The 24,358-nt window shown below is 41.1% G+C and overlaps 1 protein-coding gene across 3 annotated transcripts in view; it reads right to left on the bottom strand.

The window, feature by feature from the left end:
• Lrrc28 (leucine rich repeat containing 28) overlaps positions 1–24,358 on the bottom strand; it is a 62,125-nt gene that overhangs the window by 7,955 nt on the left and 29,812 nt on the right. For 2 of the 3 annotated variants that reach the window (XM_048329702.1, XM_048329704.1), the window contains 3 exons: positions 18,037–18,243; positions 7,332–7,434; positions 2,350–2,525 (listed from right to left, as the gene is read on the bottom strand). In XM_048329702.1, coding sequence (XP_048185659.1) covers positions 2,350–2,525; positions 7,332–7,434; positions 18,037–18,243 — 486 coding nt within the window. The remainder of the gene's footprint in view (positions 1–2,349; positions 2,526–7,331; positions 7,435–18,036; positions 18,244–24,358) is intronic. The other variant, XM_048329703.1, reaches the window with a different exon arrangement.

Raw genomic sequence — 24,358 nt, 5'->3', positions numbered from 1 at the left:
AGATTTCCTTAAACCAGTCTTTCTTCAAATCCTTTTCTCTGTTACCAAATAAGTTTATTCAAACCTTTGTAAAACTACTTAAAAGCATTTTGTGTTGAAAATTCTGTTATCTGATAGGCATTCAATAAAACTCTAACATTATTAGAAAAAGAAAGATTTTTTTTTGCAGTTTTCATACAAAAAGAAAATGAAAACCTACTCCTTGAAAGGAAACTAGAAGCTGTCCTAAGGTAGAGTCAAGGAAAGAATAAGATCAAATAGTCTTTAAGAACAAGGATCAAAAAGGCATCAATTTCCCCAGACAGGGCTTTGCCAGCCTTTGTAGGAGGTGAGAATTGAGAGTCCGGGTCTGAAGTCTATCGCTAACTTCCATTAAATACCCTAAACTTACTATTACCTGTCAATCAAGCATCAACCAGGGCTAGAATGTATATGTGTGTGTGTATGTGTGTGTGTATGTGTGTGTGTGTGTATCTTGAAGGAAATGAAATGTGGGAGCCAAAGACAATGGAATGGAATGGACCCAAGACTTTCCACATCTCACTCCCGAGTATTAGAGCATTCTTGGTCGAAGGTACATGAAGGATGAAGGGATGTGGTGAGAAGCAAAACATCCCCACGACCCGTGCAATCATGACACAGCTCTACTCTGAGGCTATTCTGCAGAGACAGAGATGTTCACATTGAGGTAGAATCTAAAACCAAAAAATCTTCATCAGGAACGAAATGCTAATCATGTTTGTGACTAGTTACATCTGTCCAGGTTTGTCTATAACTACTTACAAAAATGTCATCAAAAATGTAATTTATGCCCAGATGGATGAGAGAATTTTCTGCTTCGTTTTTATTTAATTGAACATTTTTATTGTAACTATAAAGGTGCTGTACAGAGGTACAGTTACATAAGTCAGGTAAAGAGTACATTTCTTTTTATACAATGTTACCTCTTCCCTCACTCTCTCCCAGCTTTTCCCTCTCACTTTTATACACAAGTTGTACAGTTTTCAACATAGTGTCTACTGAGTATCGCTGCTACATTTGTTCATCCTTTGTCCCTCCATTTCTATGTCTCACTTTAAACTCCCTGCTTATTTTTTTAAAAACAACTTTATACCAGATGTTGCTGGAAGGATAAGGATACGTTTTTATATACTTAAGTATGCATGTATATAGATGTATGTATGTATATATACATGTATGTAATACACACAAAGACAAAACTTTTAGCAGCTTTAAAAACACTTGAAATGTATTTTTCATTCATAAGAAATTGTGCCTTAATAATACTGCCTTATGCTTCCCTATATTTGGTGCTGGAATTGGCTCCAAAGCCTCCACATGGTAAGCATGTAATCTATACTGAGCTGTCCACAGCCCCGCCTAGTGCTTTCTTAGGGTATTTCAGATATATGCCCCATAACACTATAAATCCATGTGCTTTGAAATTCTTTCCAAAACAAGACTTGGCACACTGGACCAATACTGCCAAAGGTTCCTACATTTCTCGGATGTGAGGAGACAGCAAGGGGCAATTCTGCTCTGTTGAAGAGATGTTTGAGTCTGTATTGAGGATAAGATCCTATGGCCACATGTCACTTCAGTGTAGAGTGTGTACAGATTCTATACACTCGTTTCCTTCACTTATGCATGGTTTTAACTTTGATAACTATGTTTCAAGAATGCATCCCTCTGTCTGGGGGAGAGGAGCAAAAGGACCAGAGTTGAAGAAATATTGAAAATCTTCTTTTGAAGGGTTCCAGTCAGACACTGTGGTACACACCTATAGGCCCAGGTATTGGAAAGCAGGAGGATCTTTGGAGCCCAGGGGTTTGAAGCCAAATGGCGGTTTCAGAAATCTGAGGCAAGGGGTAGGGTTGGGAGGGACGGAGGACAGGGATGAAAGGGATGGCACTGATTAAGATGCTTGTATTCATAAACTTCTTTGTTGAATGGTAACTCCTTTGTACCACTACTGAAAGATAATTTAAAAAACAAGCAAGAAGAAAAAAGTAGAGGAAGGAAGATGATTCTGTTGCGTGTGATTACATGTGAATACACACAATCCCACCTAAATATATGTTTATATAAAATGGTGAATTTTGTGTCATGTATCTTTTACCACAGTAAAAATATCTTACAAGATGGCAGCTGGGGCGGGGGGAATGAGGGAGGAGGTAGCAAGTTGAACAAGAAATGTACCGACTGCCTTACCTATGAAACTGTAACCCCTCTGTACATCACTTTGACAATAAATAAATAAATATTCAGAAAAAAAAAGATGGCAGCCAGGCCAGGTAGCATAAAACACACTTGACTGTTCACTGAGAGAACAAAGAGAAGCCCAGGTACCTTTTAGAAACGTGTGGTAGGTGTGATAGAGACTCCGCATGGCCAGCTCCTGCAAGGGCAGAACGTGATCTTTCTCTGTCCCTATGGCCTTCACCTCTGCTGGGAGGAAGACGGTCAGCTGCCCTGATGAAAAGGAGAGCAGCTTCGCCTCGGACATTTGGATGGGGGCACCACAGCTGCAGAGAGACACGCCCAGCGCTATCAGGACCAGGGGAAGGAGAGGGGGCTGCACCCACCATCTGGGAATGTGTGACTGCTCAACTGCCAGCTGCTTCTCAATGTGGTCACCCACTATCCTGGGCTCCATTCTGCATCCTGCCTCAGAACCGGACATGTAGCCGTTAAAATGCAGCTAAGTCATGGCACTTCCAGCAGTACAGTACAGAAGGAGCTGAGGTTGTCTCTGAGAGCTCTCTTCTCATTTTGCTACCCCTTCCCAATGTAGGCTGATGGAATCTTTCAAATTTAAGTGAAAAAAGTAACAGATGTTTTGTGCAGTAAAAGCAAAACCCACAAATATTTTAAATGGCAGACAATAACTTTAGCAAAAGAAAAGATTCTGGCCAAGTTTGGCTCATTGCCTATAGCCACCTGTAACCAGAAGGCAAAGATGTCCTTGTTCCTTTGGCTGCCAGGTCACCAATCCTTAGGAGTCTGCTTTCACTCTACCTCCTCTCTAAAAGTTCCAATATTTTTCTTAGATGGCCAACCAGCCAGTAAACTTGGCTCTGTGAACACGACCTAAGATAGTATCTCTAACCCTGAGCAAAACCAGCAGTGATACATCAGGCACAGGCCTGGAAGGGAGAAACCCTGGACTCATTCAATTGTTAAAAGTTCTTTTATTCATTCCTTCCTTCTCTCCATCAGAACATAGCTGCAGAGCACTGAACAAATGAAGCCAAGCGCTGGTGGCTCATACCTGTAATCCTAGCAACTCAAGAGGTGGAGATCTAGCCTGGGCAGAATAACACATGAGACTCCATCTCCATTTAACCAGCAAATAGCTAGTCTAGAGGCATGGCTCAAGTGGTACAGTGCTAGCTATGAGCAAGAAAAGCTGAGAGTGCCAGGACCTGAGTTCAAGTCCCAGTACTGCCCCCTCCCCTAAAAATATGAAGGGCTGGAGGAGTGGCTAAGTGTCGTGATACCAGTCTAGTAATTTCAAGGCCTTGGGTTCAACCCCACTACTGTCAGGGGAAAAATTAAAACGCTTAGGATATAATGGAAGCACAGTGGCACATACCTGTTATCCTCAGAGACAGGGGAACACAAATAGGATGATTGAAGTCCAGGTTGGCCCAGGCATAAATCAAGACTCCCAAATAATCAATACATAAAAGGGCTGTAAGTGTGGCTCAAGTGGTAAAGCACCAGGCTAGCAAGCTTAAAGACCTGAGTTCAATCCCCAGTATTGCCCCTGCCCCCAAAAGGGGGAAAAAATGAAATGACTCCCTTCTCTCAGGAGAAGAATTACAACACAAGTGCTCTGATGTGGGGTGGAGAATGGATAAGCAGTGTCCACAGGACACAGTGGAAATTTGTATACGTGTGAGGGGAGGAACAGGGCGTGGGCAACAGCAAGGGATGGAAGATTTGGGCTCTGTCTGCGGTTTCAGGAGGGCTGGAAGGACCAGGGTTTGAAAGGGTGGGAGGAAGATTCCAAGAATGCTAGCAGAACTAAACATTGAGAGGGCTTTAATTCACTGGAACAATGGTCAGATGGTTCTTACAAAACCATGTGGCCACAAAACAGTAAGCAGGGTAGAGACTAGCATGGAGGAGGCAATAAGGAACATCAACATGGAAACAGGAATGTGGAAGTCATTGGCGTGGTTAGGTAGATGGTGTGGAATAGCCATTTGGATAAACCCCAAATAACTCATGCTTTCAAAGTTGTGATACCGTGGGGGGCAGGGAGAAGTGCCAGTTCTGAATAGAAATGTCACTAAGTTTCAGAAGCAGGAAACATGGGGTAGGCTGGGTTCAGTCCACCCAACCACATCTTTCTCCTACAGAGCTGTTTGTGTTGATTTTTAGGTTATTTCAAAACATTCTAATATTGTAAATTTAAATTGTAAGGAGAAAAAAAACCAGCAATAGATCTTTTCCTTCAACCTGTCTTTTTAGTCAGATGGGGGTAACACAGTACTTTGGTGTGCTTTTAGGGGACAGAAACGGGGTTTGAACCCAGGGCCTTGGGTTTGCCAGACAAGTACTCTACCACTCAAGCTATGGCCCCAGCTCCAATGTGCTTTTGTTCATGTAATCTTTCAGGCCAATTAAGAAGATTCAAACAAAACTTTTTACTAGTTTCATAATATTCCAGAATGTACAGGAATCATAATTTATTAACCTATTTGCTATGTTTATCTTTTTTGGGGGGGGTGAAACTTCCTGCTACATACACTATATGCATAGATGTCTTGCATTATTAATTTAAAATTCCTCAAATGGGGATTTTAGCTTTGTAAACTAGAGCTCTTTCTTAAAAGGCTGTAGTGAAGTATCCATTTTTCAGCTAGGTGTGCTGTATATACCTAGAATCCCCTCAATCAGGAGGCTGAGGTAGGAAGATCATGAATTTGAGGCCAGAACAGGCTGTCACAGTTGAGACTCTGTCTCAAAAAAATTTTTTTAAAAGCCACTTCCCTATGGCATGATCTTATCATCATCAATCATTTTACACTCTGGCCAATCTGCATAATGAAAAGTGTCCCCATGATTCTGAATTTGATCACCTAGGTGATGGTACTTATTAATCGCCCATCAACAGTCACTATCACCCAGGCCATTTCACCACTGAAGTCAAAGTCTCTCAAGAACTTGCTAGGATTAATGGCCATGTCGTATCACAAATACAATGAAACCAGCTGTGGGAAAAAAATCACTGAGCTAAGAACATCAGGGTATATTCTATGCCTCTCTTCTAGAAGCATCACAGAAGCTTCTGAATAAATCTCTCATCAGCCATCTCATGCAGGCTCTGAACTCACTTGGGTATTCCCAAGGTAACAAGGGTATATGCTTCCTAGGGGAAGGCCATGATGCTTAGTTGCTCTCTCTGGAGCAATCAGGGCTCATGGCATTCCCTGGAGGCAGCCAATGGGAGATGGTTGTCCTCTGTATACACTTCTTGTCCTCCCCTTTCTTCAGAACTACATGCGGTCTGAGCCACTTCTGCAGGATCTGGGAAATAAGACAGGATGAGTCAAGCATGCCGGTGGCATACTCTCAAGGGTACTCCTTTGGCTGCTGAGCTGGGGAAAGTAAGGCCAGGAAAAGCAGTTCTGAAAACATCTTGGATTATACAGGAGAGATGGAAGGCATCTTTCTAAAAGCTGACTGTAAAGGAAAAACCTTTCCTTTTGCTGTTCTGAAAAAAAGACTGTCAGTTTTCATAAGCTAAAATGTCTGTTTGGCTGCTAGGACCATGAGCTGTATTCAAGGACGAGGTCAAATTTTAAACGTTTCCAATTGATAAAGTCTATGAGGGTTGTAAATAGTGAAATTGTCACTGTAATGAAATTCAGAGGGAGAAAAACTTTTAGCAGTGCTCATTCTTCTACTCTTTGCGGTGGATACACTGTTTCTATGGTACATGTGTAGCAAATCATCATATCATAGCCTTAAAAAAATATATATATATACACTATTTCATGTCCGTCATAGCTCAACGACTTTAAGAGGCAACTCAGAAGATGCTTTCTCTGGGCTTTGTCAATTAACTGACACCTAGAGCCTTTACCTTGCATCTGTGCCCTTTGAGCCATTCTCTGCCACAGTCACTTTACAATCACCTTGGGCTCTAGGAAAGACAGGATTCACTAATAACATCTTGTGACAAAAGGCAAAGTGCCCTCAGACAGGCAATGCCATCTCCTTATCATGTGGCAAAAGGTAAAACTGCTTTCTCCCCTCAAGTGGAAGCAATAATAGCTTCTCTGGAACTTCTCAAAGGACAAAGACTAAGCTAACAGTCAGTCAGTCCGTACTTCTGACTTGAGACCATCTTGACTAGTCATATATTTATCATCCCTTACCCCTACTCTGTACTCCTGAAGATGGCTGTCTTCCCACGGCTGCCATGGAATAAATCTCCTTTCTGCCCTTTCCCATGTCTCTTTATTTGCCAATGAGGGCGAGTGGCTGCACCTAATGTGGCACTCTGGATTTTTGAGTCTGGGGTTTAAAAACCTGGTTTCATGACATTAGATAAAATTAAAGCTGTTCGGTAATGCATAGTGGCTCACACCCATAACCTTTCCTATCTTGGGCAAAAAAGAGAACAAGACCTCAGCTCCACCAACACCTTATGTAGTGGTATGTAACTATCATTCCGGCTACACGCAAAGTGTGCCTAGAAGTGTGCCTAGAAGGATGTACTCAAGACCCTGCTCAAAGGCAGCAAAAGAAAAAAGGACTGGGGAGGGGCTGGGGATATAGCCTAGCGGCAAGAGTGCCTGCCTCGGATACACGAGGCCCTAGGTTCGATTCCCCAGCACCACATATACAGAAAACGGCCAGAAGCGGCGCTGTGGCTCAAGTGGCAGAGTGCTAGCCTTGAGTGGGAAGAAGCCAGGGACAGTGCTCAGGCCCTGAGTCCAAGGCCCAGGACTGGCAAAAAAAAAAAAAAAAAAGAAAAAAGGACTGGGGGTATGATCCAAGTGGTAGAGAGTCCATTTATACCAGGTGAAATGCACTGAGTTGAATACCCAGTACCACTAAAAAATTAAATACAGCTGTTTATATCCATAGCAAAACAGAGTATATATAGATTCTGTTGACTGTAATAAACAATTTACTGATGAAACCTACAGTTTACTAGTTAAATTGAACACACAATGTTCTAAGTTGCTTGCCCAACAGTCTTGGTCCAGTAAGATGTTTGGTCTAGCATTATTCAGGCCAAAGACAGATTGAGTAGGATGAGCAAAAGTAGTTCATCTGTTTTCAAATGCCAAGTGAGACATGGGCCTTACCCATTGCACCCGATGACTTTATTGTATAAGTAGGAGGGCAGGCCTTTCAGGTGAATATTGTTGTCCACGTACACATACTGGAGCTCTCGAGACCGACCTAAATCTGGATTAGAGAGAGAAAGGCTGTCAATTCTTTTCAGTAGGCACCATAATACTGTGAACTATGAAATGTAGTGCATAGCATTGGTGCTATTTAAACATTTCTATTCTGGATGACAAAGTGTGGTGGATTTAAATTCTGAGTGGGAAACCATGCCGGCTGCAGTGTTAGGATCTGGCTTGTAGACAAGTTACTTCCACTAGTCTAGATTCTGATTTCTAAAACTATATCGTGAAATCGCTGGGGCTAGAATATGAATGCATTTCCTTCCACAGGAAAATTCTTTGACTTTTTTTAGACATGTCCATGTTAGAAACAGTTTCTGTAGGTCATTCATTATCTTTTTTTCCTTCTCTGTAGGAAATGCTATACAAAGTAAGTGGACTAGTCAGCCTCAACAAGCCAACTTCTGGCCCTGACAAAGTATCTCTGCTTGGGCAAACTTTTGCTTTGCCAATCCTTATGTTAGGTGCATCAGTGCCCTTCCCTGTAAAATCTGGTTTTCACAAGAAAGCCCACTGAGTTTGGTTGGTGAGAGCTCGCTTCCATACCTGAGCACCCTCAACAACTGATCTCTACCATCTCTCAAGTGATGTCCACTCCTGGCTTGTCTTCACAAGAATTCCGTACCCGCTCAGTAATTTCTGCATTCTGACCTCCACCCCACTCCTTGATTATAAATTATCTCTATACCATTCCAAGACCCCACTGTTGTGGCCTCTCTAGTTGCAACTGTGGGAATGGGCAGGATTGACCTGTGGTTGCTGCATGGATTAGAAGTGAGGCAGAGTCCAGATTCCAAGCTAACAGGGCAGTGTGAAGGTGGACAGCACCTTGTGCAGTGAACGGGGACTGGGGTGGGAATGTACCTGGAATGAAAAGAGGTAAGTAAGAGGGTCTGCAAGAGGACAGTTTTGCCAGAAAAAAAGCAGAGCCCGCCTATTTCCCAGAGGAAGCAGTGCACTGGAGAGGCAGGGGGTGGGGGAGGTGGGTGGTGGTGGTGGTGGTGAGTAGACTAGAAAAGACTTAGTGTAGAAATCAGCGCTAAGTCCCACAGGCCATCTCTGGTCAATAGACAGCAGAGACCAAATGTCCAGGCCACTACTTCCCACATGCCCAGTGGTGCTTTCCACTACTGGCACTTTTTGAGCAGGAATGTTTGTCACAGAAGCACTCAAAGGAGTCTGCAGTAGCCTTGCTCAACCCTTGCTCCCTAAAGCAAAAACATCATCTATCAAAGGGTTTCTAGGGCTGGGCATGTGGTTTAGTGGTAGAGTGCTTGCCTAGCATGCATGAAGCCCTGGGCTAGATTCCTCAGTACCACATACACGGAAAAAGCTGCAAGTGGCAGGGTGGCTCAAGTGGTAGAGCACTAGCTTTGAGCAAAAGCAGCTCAGGGACAGCGAGCAGACCTTGAGTTCATCAAGCCTCAGGACTGGCAAAAAAAAGAGGGCGGGGGGTTCTGCTTATACAAAGAGAAAATAGGAAAGGGTTGAAGATCTCTTTCTCCTCTTTTCTCCAAAGTTGGAAAGAGGAAAAGGCCCAAATTGAAATAGCTAAATGGGAAGGTTCTTAGATGCTTGTACATTTCAAAACATAAGCTAGGTGCTAGTGGTTCATACATGTAATCCTAGCTACTTCACAGGCTGAGATCTGAGAGTCATGTTTCGAAGAAAGCCCAGGCCCCAGGCCCAGAGTTCAAGCCCCACAACAACAACAACAACAACAAAAGTAGTACAACTAATGCTTTTTGGGGGCTGGGGATTTAGCTCAGCGAAAGACCACCTGCCTGGCGAGCGCAAGGCTCCGAGTTCGGTCCTCAGCTCTGGAAAAAAAAAAAAACAACTATTAAAAAAAAGCCCAGGCAAGAAAGCCTGTGAGGCTCTTATCTCTAATTAACCACCAAAAAGCTGGAAGTGGAGCTGTGGCTCAAGTGGTACACTGCTAGTCTGGAGCACTAAATCTCAAAAACAAAACCCCATAAACTATTTGCCTACATCAAGGATTTTCAGGCACTATGCCAGGCCTTGGGGATGTAGGTATGAATATTACATTAATAGGTGGCAACTCAGAATAGAAAATGATAACTGTGATATGATATGACTATTGCTACTAGAAGCAAGTGCAAATCTCACAGCTCACAGATGGATTCTGAACAATTTATCACCCAGGGTGGGAGGAGAGGTTGGTAAGGAAGGACTGGGGTAAGGAAGGGCTCCTGGTGGGTGGAGAGGGTAAGAAAGGGTTAACCGCCTCCCCTCTTACCACTACTAGTTCTGTAACAATAATCCTGTCTGGGATCAGAGATGGAGCAAGCTACACAAAGGAACCAAATTTGGGAGCATGGGGGACAGAGCCCAAAGAGAGAGATGGTGGGAGAATGGAGAATTTCTGGGCTTCTGCCTAGATGCCTTTTCCTAGTGGGGAGGGCTTACAGTACCTAAAAGGAGGCAGCAATGATGGGTGTGATCTCAGGTCCCAAGACACAAAAGGCAGAGTGGATCCCCTGTTCTTCTCTTTGGGATCCCTCAGGCTGGAGGAAGACAACAACTAACTCCCTGTCCCAGGGGCTCTCCAGAAGTCTCACAGAGGAAATGAGGCCTCGGGCCACAGTCAGGTGTGTATCTGGAAACGCCTCCAAGCCCCAGGTAAAGCCTTTGGATGACTCCAGCCTAGTGACTATGCACACATCTTCCTGTTACATTTTACCTCCCCTCCATGGATCTTATCTGCAGCACTGTATGGTATTCATCTAATGGTGATTTTTCTATTACCCTATTTCTGGCTACATTTATTAACAGAAAAGTTAGAGGCCACAGTCTCTAGAGACAGCCAAGGACACAGAATGGAACAAGGTGGATGGGACAGGTCATTGCTGTAATACCCTACTGAAGAAATACACAAAGTAAGAGGGGCAATGTGCAAAATCACACTACAATGTTCAACAGAAGTCGGCATGTGACTTGTTTATAGCTTTGCCTTCTTTCCACTTAATTTTAGAGGAAAAAAAGACAAATAGTTAATGATCTGAAAATGCTATTTGGTTTACATTTTGCCTTAGGTTTTCAGTATCATCTAGTATCATCTGTGTTCAAATCTATTCTACACTGGCCAGCATACCACCATGTGGATGTGGGTATTTAATACACTTAAGCTTTCCAAACAGCACAATCTGGCTGCCACTCGCTGCTTCTGGTGCTCTGAGCCTATCTCCTCCTCCATATTCTGAGGATAACAATACCTCACTGTCTTGTTATGACAATCCAGCAATGGAGAGCATACTGAGCTTGATTCCTTGCAAAGCCAGGTGCTGCTCAGGACATCTTAGTCTTTCATCTCCTCTACTGAATATACAGTGATCCCAAAAGGGAACGCAGGACTGGGGAGAGAACCAGCTGCTCAGCATTGTAGCTGGCACAGCGCAGCCTGCTGGTGAGGCAGAGAAGGAAATGCCAGGCAAGGTCACAGGCTGGGAAGGTCATGGTCCACAGCCTCCTGAGTGCTCTCAGCTCACAAGGAAGCATTTTGCTGGCAAAAGCCCAAGCATTGTGGGAAGGCATTTTTCATCATAATGAATCAAAATAGGAGTGTCTGCTATGAAAAAGCTTTGAGATATTTCTCCTATGCTTAACAGAAAAACTTCACTCAGTAACACACTTTGGAAAAGACACTTACTGGCTATGAAGTATTCTGTTTTCTTCTTTCTATTAATACTAATGTATCAGTACATTGTAAGAAACATACCATGCATTAAAACTCTGTGTGTGTGAGTGCGCACGCACGCGCGCGCATGCGCGTGTGCTGCTATCAAGACCTGAACTCAGCATCTCTGGCTCTCACTCAGCTTTTTCCTTTAATGCTGGCATTCTAAACTTGAGCCATGTCTCCAGTCCAGCTTCTCTGCTGGTTAATTGGATATTAACAGCCTTTTGTGCCTGGGATGGCTTTGAACTGTGATCCTCAGATCTCATCCTCCTGAATAGACAGGGTTACAGACTTGAGCAGCTGGTACCCAGACTTCCCTGCAATCAATAACATTGTAAATGTGTGTGCAAAAAAAAAAAATGCTCACTATGTAAAATGCATAAAGCAAGAAGTTGTCCACTTGCACAGAACTTCTCCTTGTGGCTTTTAAGTGTATTCTATTAAGCTTAAAGCATTTCCTGCTTTTCTTTTGCAAAAATAGGAAAAGTTAGACACCCTACTCTAGTTCTTTCCTTTTCAACTCAAGGCTCTAGCAGCGCTGAAGAAAGAACAAAGTGCTCCCAGGTGATGAGGACTCGGCTCTCATCACCACGCGGGGAAAGCAAGCGTACAGGAGGACAGCGCCTGAGTCCACTGCACATTGACCAGGCTAAAACACATCTATCAAAGAGCAATGTATTCTCTTCACAAGACAATGGGGCAATAGAAACTTCAGCACCAAGGCAGGCCGCCAAAATTGGTAGTTTGCAATGCTCTATCAATGTTAAGCCCACTGGCATAGTTCGGCAAGTCAGAGATATTATGAGTCATAATTACAGTATTTTTAATTGCTATAAAATGTCAGGCTTCCCACTAGTGAATTCAGAGTCATTTACCATGTATTTCAAAATAATTTTTAAAATTAATTTAAATTACCTATATCATGCCCTTTATAATAAGGACATGTCAACTACTTTTTTTAGAATAGTAATTTTTAAACACACACATACACACACACACACACACACACACACACACACACACAGAAGCTCCATTAAACCCCTTACATTTTCATAGCCATTCTGATCTAGTCATATTTTACAAAATAAAATTTCACAGTGAATTATAATTTAATACGATACTTCATAAACTACAAATCAGGTACAACTGTTAAATTTAAATGACTGTAATGACCCCAGGGCTTCTTTTGCTGTTGGCTTAACCATGCCTCAGCATCTCTATTTCTGTTGCACAGTTAAAAGTATCAAAGGAATAATTACAAGTGATAGGCTAAGGTGCTGTGTTAGGTGTTCTGGAGCACAAGAAGGAAGATACAGACTCTACCATTTCTTTCCCTTGTTCTTAGTCATTGCATATTTATGATGACTGGTATGTTTCAAACACGGCATAATACTGCTATGACATTGGTGTTGAGATTATCCTATTACTGAGATGTAGATTAAATAACCTTCCTATGGCCAAGTTCACACAGCAATTAGGAGACAGAACTGGGATTTGAAGGCCCATCTACCTGCTTCACCATGTGTGTATTGACAGCCTCTCAGAATACCATTTCCCTTCAAGCAGGGTACTCCTAGGGTACCCTAACCTAGCTGGAAGCAAGGGTATTGGGGGCAAGAGATGGCAGGGACTATACCTAAGGCATCCTGGTGTGATGTCAGAGTTGGGAATTGAAGGAGGCCTTCTAAGAAGAGAAGTGATAAACAATCTCTTTGCTTCCTTTAAAAGATGAGAAAATTAGTGAGCCAGTCTGACACACGTTAGCTTTACAGCAGAAGTATGGAGATATATGAAGAATTCCTTCAGAGAAGATCCTAGGGGAGAAAACTTCAGAATCAATGCCCAGCATGGCAGGCAGAAGAGAGGAGCAAAATGTCTCCCTCTACATGGCACCTTCAACTGTTCCTTAGTTGAACTTGGGCTTGTCTTTGTTTTGAACTTCAGGACTTTACTGAAAATGGTGACTGATAGGAATCCCAGATTCTTACTTTTAAGTTAATTGACAACATCTTGCAGACATTCCTAGTACAGTACATTCTTGTCACTATTTAAAAACAACAACAAGTATAAGTTCCAGGACCAAAATAACAAAGAGTTTTGCTGGCAAACACTCAGCTTGAGGTTACAACCCTCATACTACCTTACCTCACTCTACTCAACAGCCACTCTATGTCTTTTAAAGAACGGACTCTGCTTTTAATTGATGTTTGAAATAACAGGGCTCCTTTTCTTCATATTAATCCCTCCGCACCCCAAATCATACTCTCAGACTTAGTGAAAATACGTATTAGTCCACGGAAAGCTCCATCTAGAACACTTTGGTAATCACACATTAGCACAGTCAGCCAGCAGCCAGCCCACATTTCCAGAAGCCATATAAATGATCCTGTTAATTTCCTAAGAAAACCTGAGGCAAGAATAAAAAGCCTTATGCAATGAAGGAAAACTAAAGCACTCTTATAAAACAGAAAAGGCTCAGTTAGGTAAGCAGCACAAGTATAAAGAAAGGAACTTTTGTCACAAATATCTGAAAAAGCTCAAAAAGGAGCACTGAATGTCAATTTCCTTGAACAAATTTGCATTCCAAGGTTATAACTACTCTTGAAATAAGACCTGTCGACACTTTTAATTTACTGACAAATTCTCTCCCATTTATTCCTATTAGTCTTTTAGCCTTGTGTACAAGACTTTCTCTACTTCTTTTCGTGTATCTCCTTTGTATTATTTACATTTCTACTCACTTTTTCATTTCATCGATTTCTCCTTTGTTTCGAGCTACCCAACAATTCCTACAGAACACAATTTTAGTCTTGTGTCCATTGGGTCCCATTTTAGGAAGCAGATATAAAACTTTTGACTCAAACAGAAGCCTAACTTAACTCCTGGGATATTCCGTTTCTATTAGAATGAATTTGTTAGCAATGAAATATTGAAGGCCACAAACTGGGAAAATCAGTTGCATTACAATGACTCAAGGAAGTTCTTCAAATAGAAATACACATGCATTCACAGTTCTCTAGTGACTTAGTTGAATATATATGTTACATTCACTTCTAAGTCTGAGATTAATAAATTATTAACTGATACATGTATGGTACCCCTGAAATATGTACAATTTTATGCTTTTGATGAATCAGTTAAAATAAAGAGTTAAAAATAAATGATTAATCTCTATCTAGATTTAATACTAATTTGAAGTATAAATACTTTTACTGTGTGGACTTAAATATTTTTAGCTGAAAAAAAATTCTGAATAGTAATTCTCCCAACTTTCTAAGCAAATAAGGAGAAAGTAGGAACAAGAAGCAATAGAAAGAATAAGTATAGTTAACAATTTGGACTTTTATATGCTATTTATATTAAGAGAAAGAAATTTAGTGTGTGTGCTGACATGTCTAAGAGTGAGTCTCTAAAGCTACACCACTAATTTCTACAACCCAGATGCTTTGTACATAAGGAATTCAATTTCCTATAGAGGAAAAGTAACTACTCCACTACAAAAACAAGTATCCTTCAGATGTATGGTAAAAGGGTCAGTTTTATATCCCTCTCAGTGTCACAATGTCTGACAAAAGTCCATGATGGACAGAATAGTACACTGTATCACTAGAAAGTCTAAGGGATAGCTCATTAGTATCTCTGCTTACTTTTGGGCTATTCTATGGTGGTCCATGCACAGGCTATAGGTCTCAATGTTCCACATCTAATGCTCTTGGTTAAGAATGCATCCACTTGGCTGGGAATATGGCCTAGTGGCAAGAAGTGCTTGCCTTGTATACAGGAAGCCTTGGGTTCAATTCCCCAGCACCACATACATAGAAAAGGCCAGAAGTGGCGCTGTGGCTCAAGTGGCAGAGTGCTAGCCTCGAGCAAAAAGAAGCCAGGGACAGTGCTCAGGCCCTGAGTCCAAGGCCCAGGACTGGCAAAAAAAGGAAGAAAAGAATGTATCCACTGCTTTCTGAGTATGTATTCAATAATGATTCTATCTGCTAATGTGAGTGCACTTTTCTTACACTACAGAAGTTAAAAGCATTAAATTTAGTCTGCGCGGTACTTTCTGGGAACAAAAGAAAGGAGGCTTTTCCACAGCCGACGTGTGCACAAGCAACCTAACAATCCTTGTATCTATTATTCAACATGAAGCAAGCAATGAGCACTCCCCAAAAAACTGGGCTTAATGATTATGCAAAGGCAAACAGGAGCAACTGGTAAGAGAGTCCTTTCTTTGTATTTGCCAAGAATCAAGTCACAATTCAGTGAGTGAAGTTTGAAGACAGTGGTTAACTTTCAAAGCACTAGGCTCTGAGGATTGCTTTTTTCTTTCTCTGCTGATAGTCACCACTATGAGCAAAGCCTATCTGTAGACTCATCTGCCACTCAATTGTCATGGCACAGTAATAATAGGAACATCCTTTTTTGATGCATCTTTTCATCTTAAGAAGAATGTAGTCAAAGAGTCTTAATGGATTTGACAGTGTTACAAGAGACTTAAGAAGAACATACTCAAAGAAACTGGTGGGACAGTATTATAAGTGATTCAAGTCACCCTCACACACAGCCTCTATAGCTGACTTCTGAGGCAGCTATAATCTGACAGCCCTTTAAGACAACTACAGATCTACAGTGTGAGGTCCCCTGAAGAAGGCTTGGGGAGACAGAGACAGGATAACCTGAGAAGTCTTTGTATTAGTCAGACTGTGACAAAATCTTCACAGAAAACTTAACAGGAGGAGAAGAAATGGCTTGCTGTAGCTCTCAGTCTCAGAGATTTCAGTCCATCATGGCGGGGATAGTGTAGCAGAGCTGAACAGTTCACAGTATGGCAACCAGGAAGCAGAGAGGGAAGAATGCACTATTGCCAGGTATACCATTCAGACACATGTAACCCCAGTGTCTACTTCCTCCAGCTAGGTCCAAAGTTTCCAGACCACCCCAAATAGTACCACCAACAGGAACCTAGACCTCTTACACATTAGCATATGAAAGACAATTCCTATTCCAACTATAGCCCCTTGAGAATCCACATTCAGAGCCAGCTTAGGCAGACACATCCCTGTGACTCTTATATCAAATTAACTAGCAAAAATCCCAAAGTGGGGCTGGGGATATAGCCTAGTGGCAAGAGTGCCTGCCTCGGATACACGAGGCCCTAGGTTCGATTCCCCAGCACCACATATACAGAAAACGGCCAGAAGTGGCGCTGTGGCTCAAGTGGCAGAGTGCTAGCCTTGAGCGGGAAGAAGCCAGGGACAGTGCTCAGGCCCTGAGTCCAAGGCCCAGGACTGGCAAAAAAAAAAAAAAAAGAAAAGAAAAGAAAAATCCCAAAGTGAAGGAATATCACACACACACACACACACACACACAGACACACAGACACACAGACACACACACAGACACACACACACACACACACACACAGAGTCTGTATGTGTGTGTATGTGTATCAAGGCTTAAACTCAAGACCTCTTCCTTTCACACCATTTCTTTATTATGGCTGGTGTTTTACCACTTAAGCCACACTTCCAGTTCAACATTTTGCTGGATGGACATGGAGTCTTTTGCCAAGCTAGCTTCAAAATTTGATCTTCCAGATCTCAGCTTCCTGAGTAGCTAGGATTACAGACATGAGCCACTGGTGCCTGGCAGCAGGAATTTAAATATATTTATACTTGATATTCTTCTACCTTCTCCCTTTTCTAGGAAACTGATTTCTTGGAAATGTAGCTTACTTTTGAAATGGCTTCATTTCATTTTTTTAACTGTGTAAGTATGAGATTCATTTGTGGAAAAGCAAATTTCTTGCAATTAACAATTCTTATGTTGAGTTTAATGTATCCAGTATTTTAAAGTTTTCATATAGTCTTTAAATTGAAAACATGATATGTATTACATTGGAAAATATTTCCATTCAGGGATGAGTAAATTATTCACTTCATTGCCCTCAGAGATGAATTATTCATGAAAAAATGCTTTTATGAGTAAAGTCACAAGCTGTTTACTGTGATAGTTTATGATTCCATATTTTAATTTTTTTCAAATTGGAACTTTTGTACAAATTAAGTTCCATTCTGTGTGAAATAAACATACTGTTTTATTAAAGGCCTGAGCACTTTGGCATAGATTAGGTCCAAGTGGGTTGACCACAGTTATCTATAGCAAATAATGACATCTATTAGCCAAGGTGACATAACTAGTCTGGCAGGCAGTTCATCCAAGTCTTTAAAAGTTCTGAAGTCAGGTTACCTGACAATACTGATTATAAATGATACACAATGTCAATTTTCTTAGGTAGAGCTCCATATCTAAACAGATATATTTGTGCTATATTTACATCTATTCTCCCACATTCCTCAGTGTCCTCTGTGAAATTCATACTTACATATACATAAATACACACTGTTTGTTTATGCCGGTACTGAGGCTTAACCTCAAAGCCAGAGCACTCTTCCTTAGCTTTTATACTCAAGATTGGAGCTCTGCCATTTGAACCACACCTCTGCTTCCAGATTTTTGGCGATTACTGGGAAGAAAAGTCAACCCTCCAGCCCAGGCTGGCTTTGAGTCACAATCCTCAGATCTCAGCTTCTTGAGTAGTTTGGATTACAGGCATGAGTCACTGGTGCCCGGCTCAAACACACATTTTAATTCCCTTCTAGAGTATATCGGATGTATTTTGTCCCTTAAGGTAGTATGTTAGCACTGCTTTCCTTTCTAAATGATGAAATCCCTAATGGAAATAAATTTCACATATCTGGGAAAGCTGCTTTGTTCTCAGCAAAACTGGCTTCAGAGAGGCATCTTCAAGAAAACACGGAGCAAATCGATCCATCCTAATCCAAGGAACACTTCCCATCGTATGCTCTGGCTGTTTAACTTTACCACATGACTGGGGTCACTTACCAAGTGGCAAAAATGCAAGCCGGTTTCCAGCCATGGACAGCTCGTTGAGGCTGGGCAGCTGGCAGAGCTGGCGCGGCACACACCATAGCTGATTGCGGTCCACAGTCAGGTACTGCAGAGAAAGGCACAGGTGAAGCCTCTCGGGTAAAGTTAGCAAACGATTGGTAGAAATGTCTAGTGTCTGCAGCTCCTTCAAATCGCCAACCTCTACAACCAAAACCAAAATTAAGATAAATTGCCTTCTGATGAACGTAAGTGAACAAAAATAAAACGAATCGATACTGTGACAGTTCAACAAAATCAAATCATAGCTGGGACTGTTTTCTGTAAACATAAATGCGGAAGCAGAGTTAAGGCTATGGTGCAAACAACCCAGCCTAGGTAGGTGTCTAACTCAGTCTGCCATTGTTTCTTAAGAAGGAAAAGGGGAGACACAGTGCTGAACTGGAACCCAAAGTCTCTTACTGATGGACCAGCATCATTGATACAGTGAGAAAATAATTGCTGTTTCTTTGAGGTAGCTGAGCTTCTGTTACTTGTGTGACCTGCTTTCTATTCAAGTAGGTAACAGGAGATTTGTAACTAGGAACAAATTTTTATATCAACTAAATGGAAGATTTCTGAACTAAGAATCGGGATGTCTTCTGGAGAATTCTGCAACAGTGAAGTTTATCCTAAAGTAGTTATTGTTGGGTAACATGTTTAGACACTGGCCAGATGCAAGCCTCATTTTAAAAGAAGCACTCATCCAATGAAGATTTCTACCCGGATGAAATCTTCCCCTCAACTCCAACATTCCCTCTTCATCCTTGTCTTGTAGTTTATTCCATGGTGAGGACAAGTATGTTTTTCACACATGCCAAATCACTGTCTTCAGTGACAACTGGAACATTGTTTACAAGGATCCTAGTTCTTCCCATTTTAGGAGAGAGGCATTAACTCTGTCCTAAGATATCATATTTCAGCCAAGCTTTTTATGTAAGCCTGGGACATGGCAAGTCTACTTCTTCCCCATCACTGCATATGTTAAAGACTGAGATTCTGTCATACTCTTCCCTTCTCTACTCCAGACTTTGTTTCTGAATCCTTCTTCTCAGGCTAAGATTTTCAATGCTCTATCATGAGACTAGATTCACAGACTCCCCCCACCCCCACCCCGCCAGGTTGGCTTCAAATTGTGATCCTCTAGATCTCAGCCTCCAGAATAGCAAGGGTTACAAGCAGAAGCCACTGGTACCCAGCTAACATCAGACACATTTGTATTTTATAAAACAGACACGAAGGTAGGCTAGGCAGAATTGTGTATTAATGGAGCCAAAAGTAAAATGACTCCTAGGTGTGTCAGTTACATTCAGACAGAATGGAATTCTCTTGCTAGCACCCAGGAAGCTGAGGCAGAAGTTCAGGAGTTCCAGGCCAGTCTGGCCCATGGTATTGAGTTTGAGGCCTGACTGGGCTATATAGCAAGTTCTTGTGTCAAATAAACAATAAACTAACTTCAACTCCTATAGTCACGGGTTATATTATATACCTAACCCTATCTACCCATATTCAAATGTATTTTTTGCTCAGAATTGGGGAGGCTGAGCAGTAAATAATAAACTTAGCACTCACTTGTCAATATCAGAAAAGTATCTAAAAACTAATATATTTTGTACTCATATTACATAAGCATATACAATATGATAGCCTGCATGTGTGTATACATATACATGCACACAGGCTGCTTTTACATTTTAAATTTTAAATGCAAAAGATTTAGAATAGCCACAACAATGTTGGAAAAGAGTAACAGTTCTTCAGCAATGAATGGGTAAACTTTAGTATGTCCGTATAATGAAACACTACTTAATAATAAATTACAGACACATAGAACATAAATCTCAAATTCACTTTACTAGGTGGAAGAAGTCAGATTCCAAGAGTACATAGTACATATAATCTTCTAGAAAACGTAAAACCATTGATCTACAGAACATGATTGATGGGAGGGCCTAAAGGGGCCAAAGGCCCCAGTGGTATGGAGAGCCTGAGGGTTGTGGAATTCTTTCATGTGTCATGCTGTTTGTTACATGAAGATACACTGAGTGAATTTTCCTGTATGTTAGTTAAAATAAAAACAATAACTAGAATTATCTTTGAAAAAATTCTCCCAAAATGCCAAAAATAATATAGTGTTTACTAAAGCAAACTTCAAAGAAACACCAACGAACTGAACATCATAAATGAATACAATAGTTGGAGCATAAATTCACACCTTTAATGAAACCTCTTGACTGTTTTTATTTCTAATAACGAAGTTTCCTTTCTGAAATATCTTTTCAGTATTTTTTTCTTTTTGCTTTTGTTTATTAGTTTTATCACTGATGAATTTACCATTATTGACATCTTCAAATATATTTCTTGCTATGTCACCTTGAAATGAATGGAGTATTACTGACACAGATACCATACCACATTCCTTCAGGCAGCCTAGTAAAAGTCCTACTTTTTCCATCTGTCTTCTGATCTCTGCATGTCCTCACTCCTCTTCCCCTTCCTAGGAAGCAGACATCTCTTTGCATACCTCATTTCCTTCAAGTCCCAGGAATAATATTAACCTGACAGTGTGGGCATTGTTTAATTTTATACTAAATACACAATACCCTTTATAGGGTATCCTGAAATTGATTTCTCTATGGACCTACAGTAACTGCTTAGACTAGGCATAAATAATACTAACAGTTTCAAAGAAAACCCAGCAAGTCCCCTTCAAAATTGCTGTGAGGATGCACACCGACAACCTAGAATTTAAATGGGATGGGAAGCCAGCCACTGACCACAGAGTGTCAGTAACATGGCTTGCTATTTTCAAGCTCTGGCATCTTCCGGTACCACGAACAAACAGCTCTAATTTAAGTTCCATAGCACTTTGGACTAAGGAGAACATACAAAGAAAGAAAAGACAATTACTTCAATGCCAAATTCCATTCTCTGCAATTGTCTCACTCTTTACAGTAAAATGCTTTCTCTGGATCGGGCTGTAGAAAGCAAATACTCAGTTATATAGAAATGTTTTCAAATCATAACCCCATTTCTTACTGTTGCCTGTGCAACTGTGGGTTATTACTCAATTATTTAGACTGGTTTGCTGTAAGCAAAGTATTTGTTAGAGAGAGAAGGATGAGGGATAGAATAATACCTCCATCAAGAGGTTAATGATGTGAATATATGAGATATATCTATGATTATACATGGCAGAAAAATATTTGTAAAAAATATTTGTACTTTTCAGTTCATCACACTACATGATTTTCTGTCTATGATACTGGGGATTGAGTGCTTCTTGGCAACTGCTTTACTTTCATCTTTTTTAAAAAGCTACTTCGGAGGCTGAGATCTGAGAATCACAGTTCAAAGTCAGGCCAGGCAGGAAAGTCTGTGAGACTCTTATTTCCAATTCATCAGCAAAAAGCCAGAAATAAAAGTGTGCTCAAGTGGTAGAGCACCAGCCTTGAGTAAAAAAAGCAAGGGATGAGCACGCCCAGGCTCCGAGTTCAAGCTCGGCCCCAGTACTGGGAGGACACAAGGACACACACACACACACACACACACACACACACACACACACACACACACACACACACACTTGTTGTTAAAATTCTAAGATTTTGGATTTAATATTTCAGCTAACTGAAAACAAACATTTATGAAGTGTGTAAATGTAGTGCTTTCATGTAAATCCATACTTCTAAGGGGCCTGCCATTACAAAATGAAAAAGAAATTCCCAAGTTCATGCCTCTCCTGTCAAATACAAGTATCACAGAAAACTGTATTGAGCTTCCAATGAGAACAGATATATAAGTTTATTTCTTTAAAGTTCTATTTATTCCCACCCTCTGCAGAAACACCACAGAGAACTGCTGCTTTGCTGCAGGCCATTCAACATATACCAGCCTTCAGAATCTAACTGCGTTCTATAAAGCTTTTGTTGTATGTTGTATTAACAAAGCTTTCAAATGCTTCTCAATAATAAGATGTAGCTGAACAGCAGAATGAAAAGCTGTAAGCACATAAGGAACAGCAAACAGTTCTACGTGCATGGTTACTTTTTCTTCAGAAAGGCTTGGGGTGCAAATACGATTTCCAAAAGTATTAACATTTTTGGTGGAGTTAAGTTTCTGTACTAGTCGCCTAATTATTTGAACTGGCAATTTAGTAAAATATAAGACATTTGACCAAAACAGCACTCAAAAAGGCAACGTTGAAAAAAAAAAACCAAACTAAAATGATGCTCAAATATAATTTGTCTGCTAATTTTGTCAAAACCATTATTATTGTAGTCAGAGTTGCAATATTATTGTAATGATAGGTGCCATAGAGCTAGACCACCACTCAGCTATGTTCATGTAAACCCCAATATTTCATCAGTGGTCCATTGAGTTCAGAAAAATAACATGCTACACTGTTTATTACGACATGTTCACATACCAAAGAGAGTTACAGGCAGGAAAGCCATTTAACTGTGGTTTGCATTTGCAAGGCCAGGACACACTGTGTTCACAGCACAGCAGAGCAGGTCTGGAAAATGCTCAAGGCCCACTCTCCCTGTGTGTTCCATAGGATGTGCCCAGCCATCCAGCTGTTCTATTGCTTCTTCTTGTATGCAGGAAAAGGATAAAACAGTCATTTGGGGGTTCTAATCAATGATGAAAATGGGACGCTCATTTCAATGAACTTTTGTAGTCACAGTCATTGTAATTTTCAGTCATAGCAGTTGAGGTCCTCATCACTGTGACTTAGGACTTGTGTCACTTTAAAACAACAGTTCCCTGAGATCAGCCGTGGTCCTTTCAATACCGTTTTGCAGGTAGTTTAATTTTATTTGCGTGGTCTTTCTGAAGGCTGTTTCATCTGGGCTCCAATGTAGATTAGATGATGGGGTCCCCCTCCATCATCAGCTTCCTTGTTCCCTCCAGGCAAGCAGACAGTCAGCACCTATAGCCCAGGCACCCAGTGCAGCCATGAACAACACTTGAACAGGCCATGGCCATATCCCCTTCAAATCCGTTCATGAAACTAGAACTTCTCTATTATTCCCACACAAGTGCCTTCTGCAACAGAGAGGCTTCACAAGAAAGGTCTCATTAGAACTTGTAAAATTGAAGGAGGACAAGGCCATTCTGGTTAGAAATGACTGAACAAAATAACAAAAACTAGTGTGACTATTATTCAAGTCACTGTTAATACTTCCTTTGCATTCACTACCAATTATGAGTCCACATATGTGAAATTTCTACAAGGAAAATAAGAGACAGAAAACATAGGAATCTCCATGTCTTGGAGAGGAAGTGGAGACTGGCCTAGGTAATGGTGATACAACTCCAAAAACACACTAAGAACTCAGAATTTACAAATGCATTCAAGACACCAATGAATCTTCACACATGAATGTTACAGTGCATAGTATATTCCACCTCAACAAACCTGCTAAGGTTGTGACTATTTAAGCACACATACATTAAATCCATTTATCCCACACTGTGACCAATCCTGGATACATTGTATCCAGACCCTGCCACAGGAATCCCAAGAATTGAAATGAATAGTTCATTGCTCTTTTGTCAACAGTCTCACAAGGGATGGAATACCAATGAAAATATACTTTGGAATGATCTGCCTCTAGCTGTATAGACAAAGGTCACTAAGTTGGACAGTCGTTGCTCTTCTGACACTGATAGGCAGAGATCACAAGCACATGACGGTTTGAAGAACAAGCAAGCCAGTCCTCAGTGTTTAGGGTTCTCCAAAATAAGAGGAAATGAGCCTCAATGAGTACATGAATGACAGACGAGCCACAGCAGTGAGGAAGAATGCAAGGGCCAACAGGAGCATAGCAGGGCTCATGTATTCATAAAGGGGGTACAGGAAACCCTCAAGTGTTAGTGACATTAACAGGACAAGATAGTCAAGGAACACCACAGTCACCAGGCACAGTGCTGCTGGTGCTAGAGCCACAGCATATAAACCAGGCTGTCTTCTTACATCTCCTCTCCCAGTAGCACTTTACCTGTGTGTATTATTACTAAGAGCTATGCTATTTTGAAAGGTATTACAGATATATATAGATCATTAAATAAAATCCACAACTTATTTCCATGAGCTATTTATCAAGAGAATAAGAAATAAGAAATTAAACCCAGAAATATGAAAGGTGATTTTTTTTTAATTCTGAAAAAGGAAACAATACATCATGTTGTGTGTATGTTACGTTTGAACAAGACAGACTTTATACAGACAGTGCAGTTTAGCCCAGTTCCTTTCAGTAGTTAGGGATCCGTG

This window comes from Perognathus longimembris, chromosome 20 (assembly GCF_023159225.1).
Source record: "Perognathus longimembris pacificus isolate PPM17 chromosome 20, ASM2315922v1, whole genome shotgun sequence".
NCBI classification, from domain to species: Eukaryota; Metazoa; Chordata; class Mammalia; order Rodentia; family Heteromyidae; genus Perognathus; species Perognathus longimembris.
The sequence above is the reverse complement of the archived record's forward strand: the minus strand, read 5'-3'. Positions and strand labels throughout refer to the sequence as shown.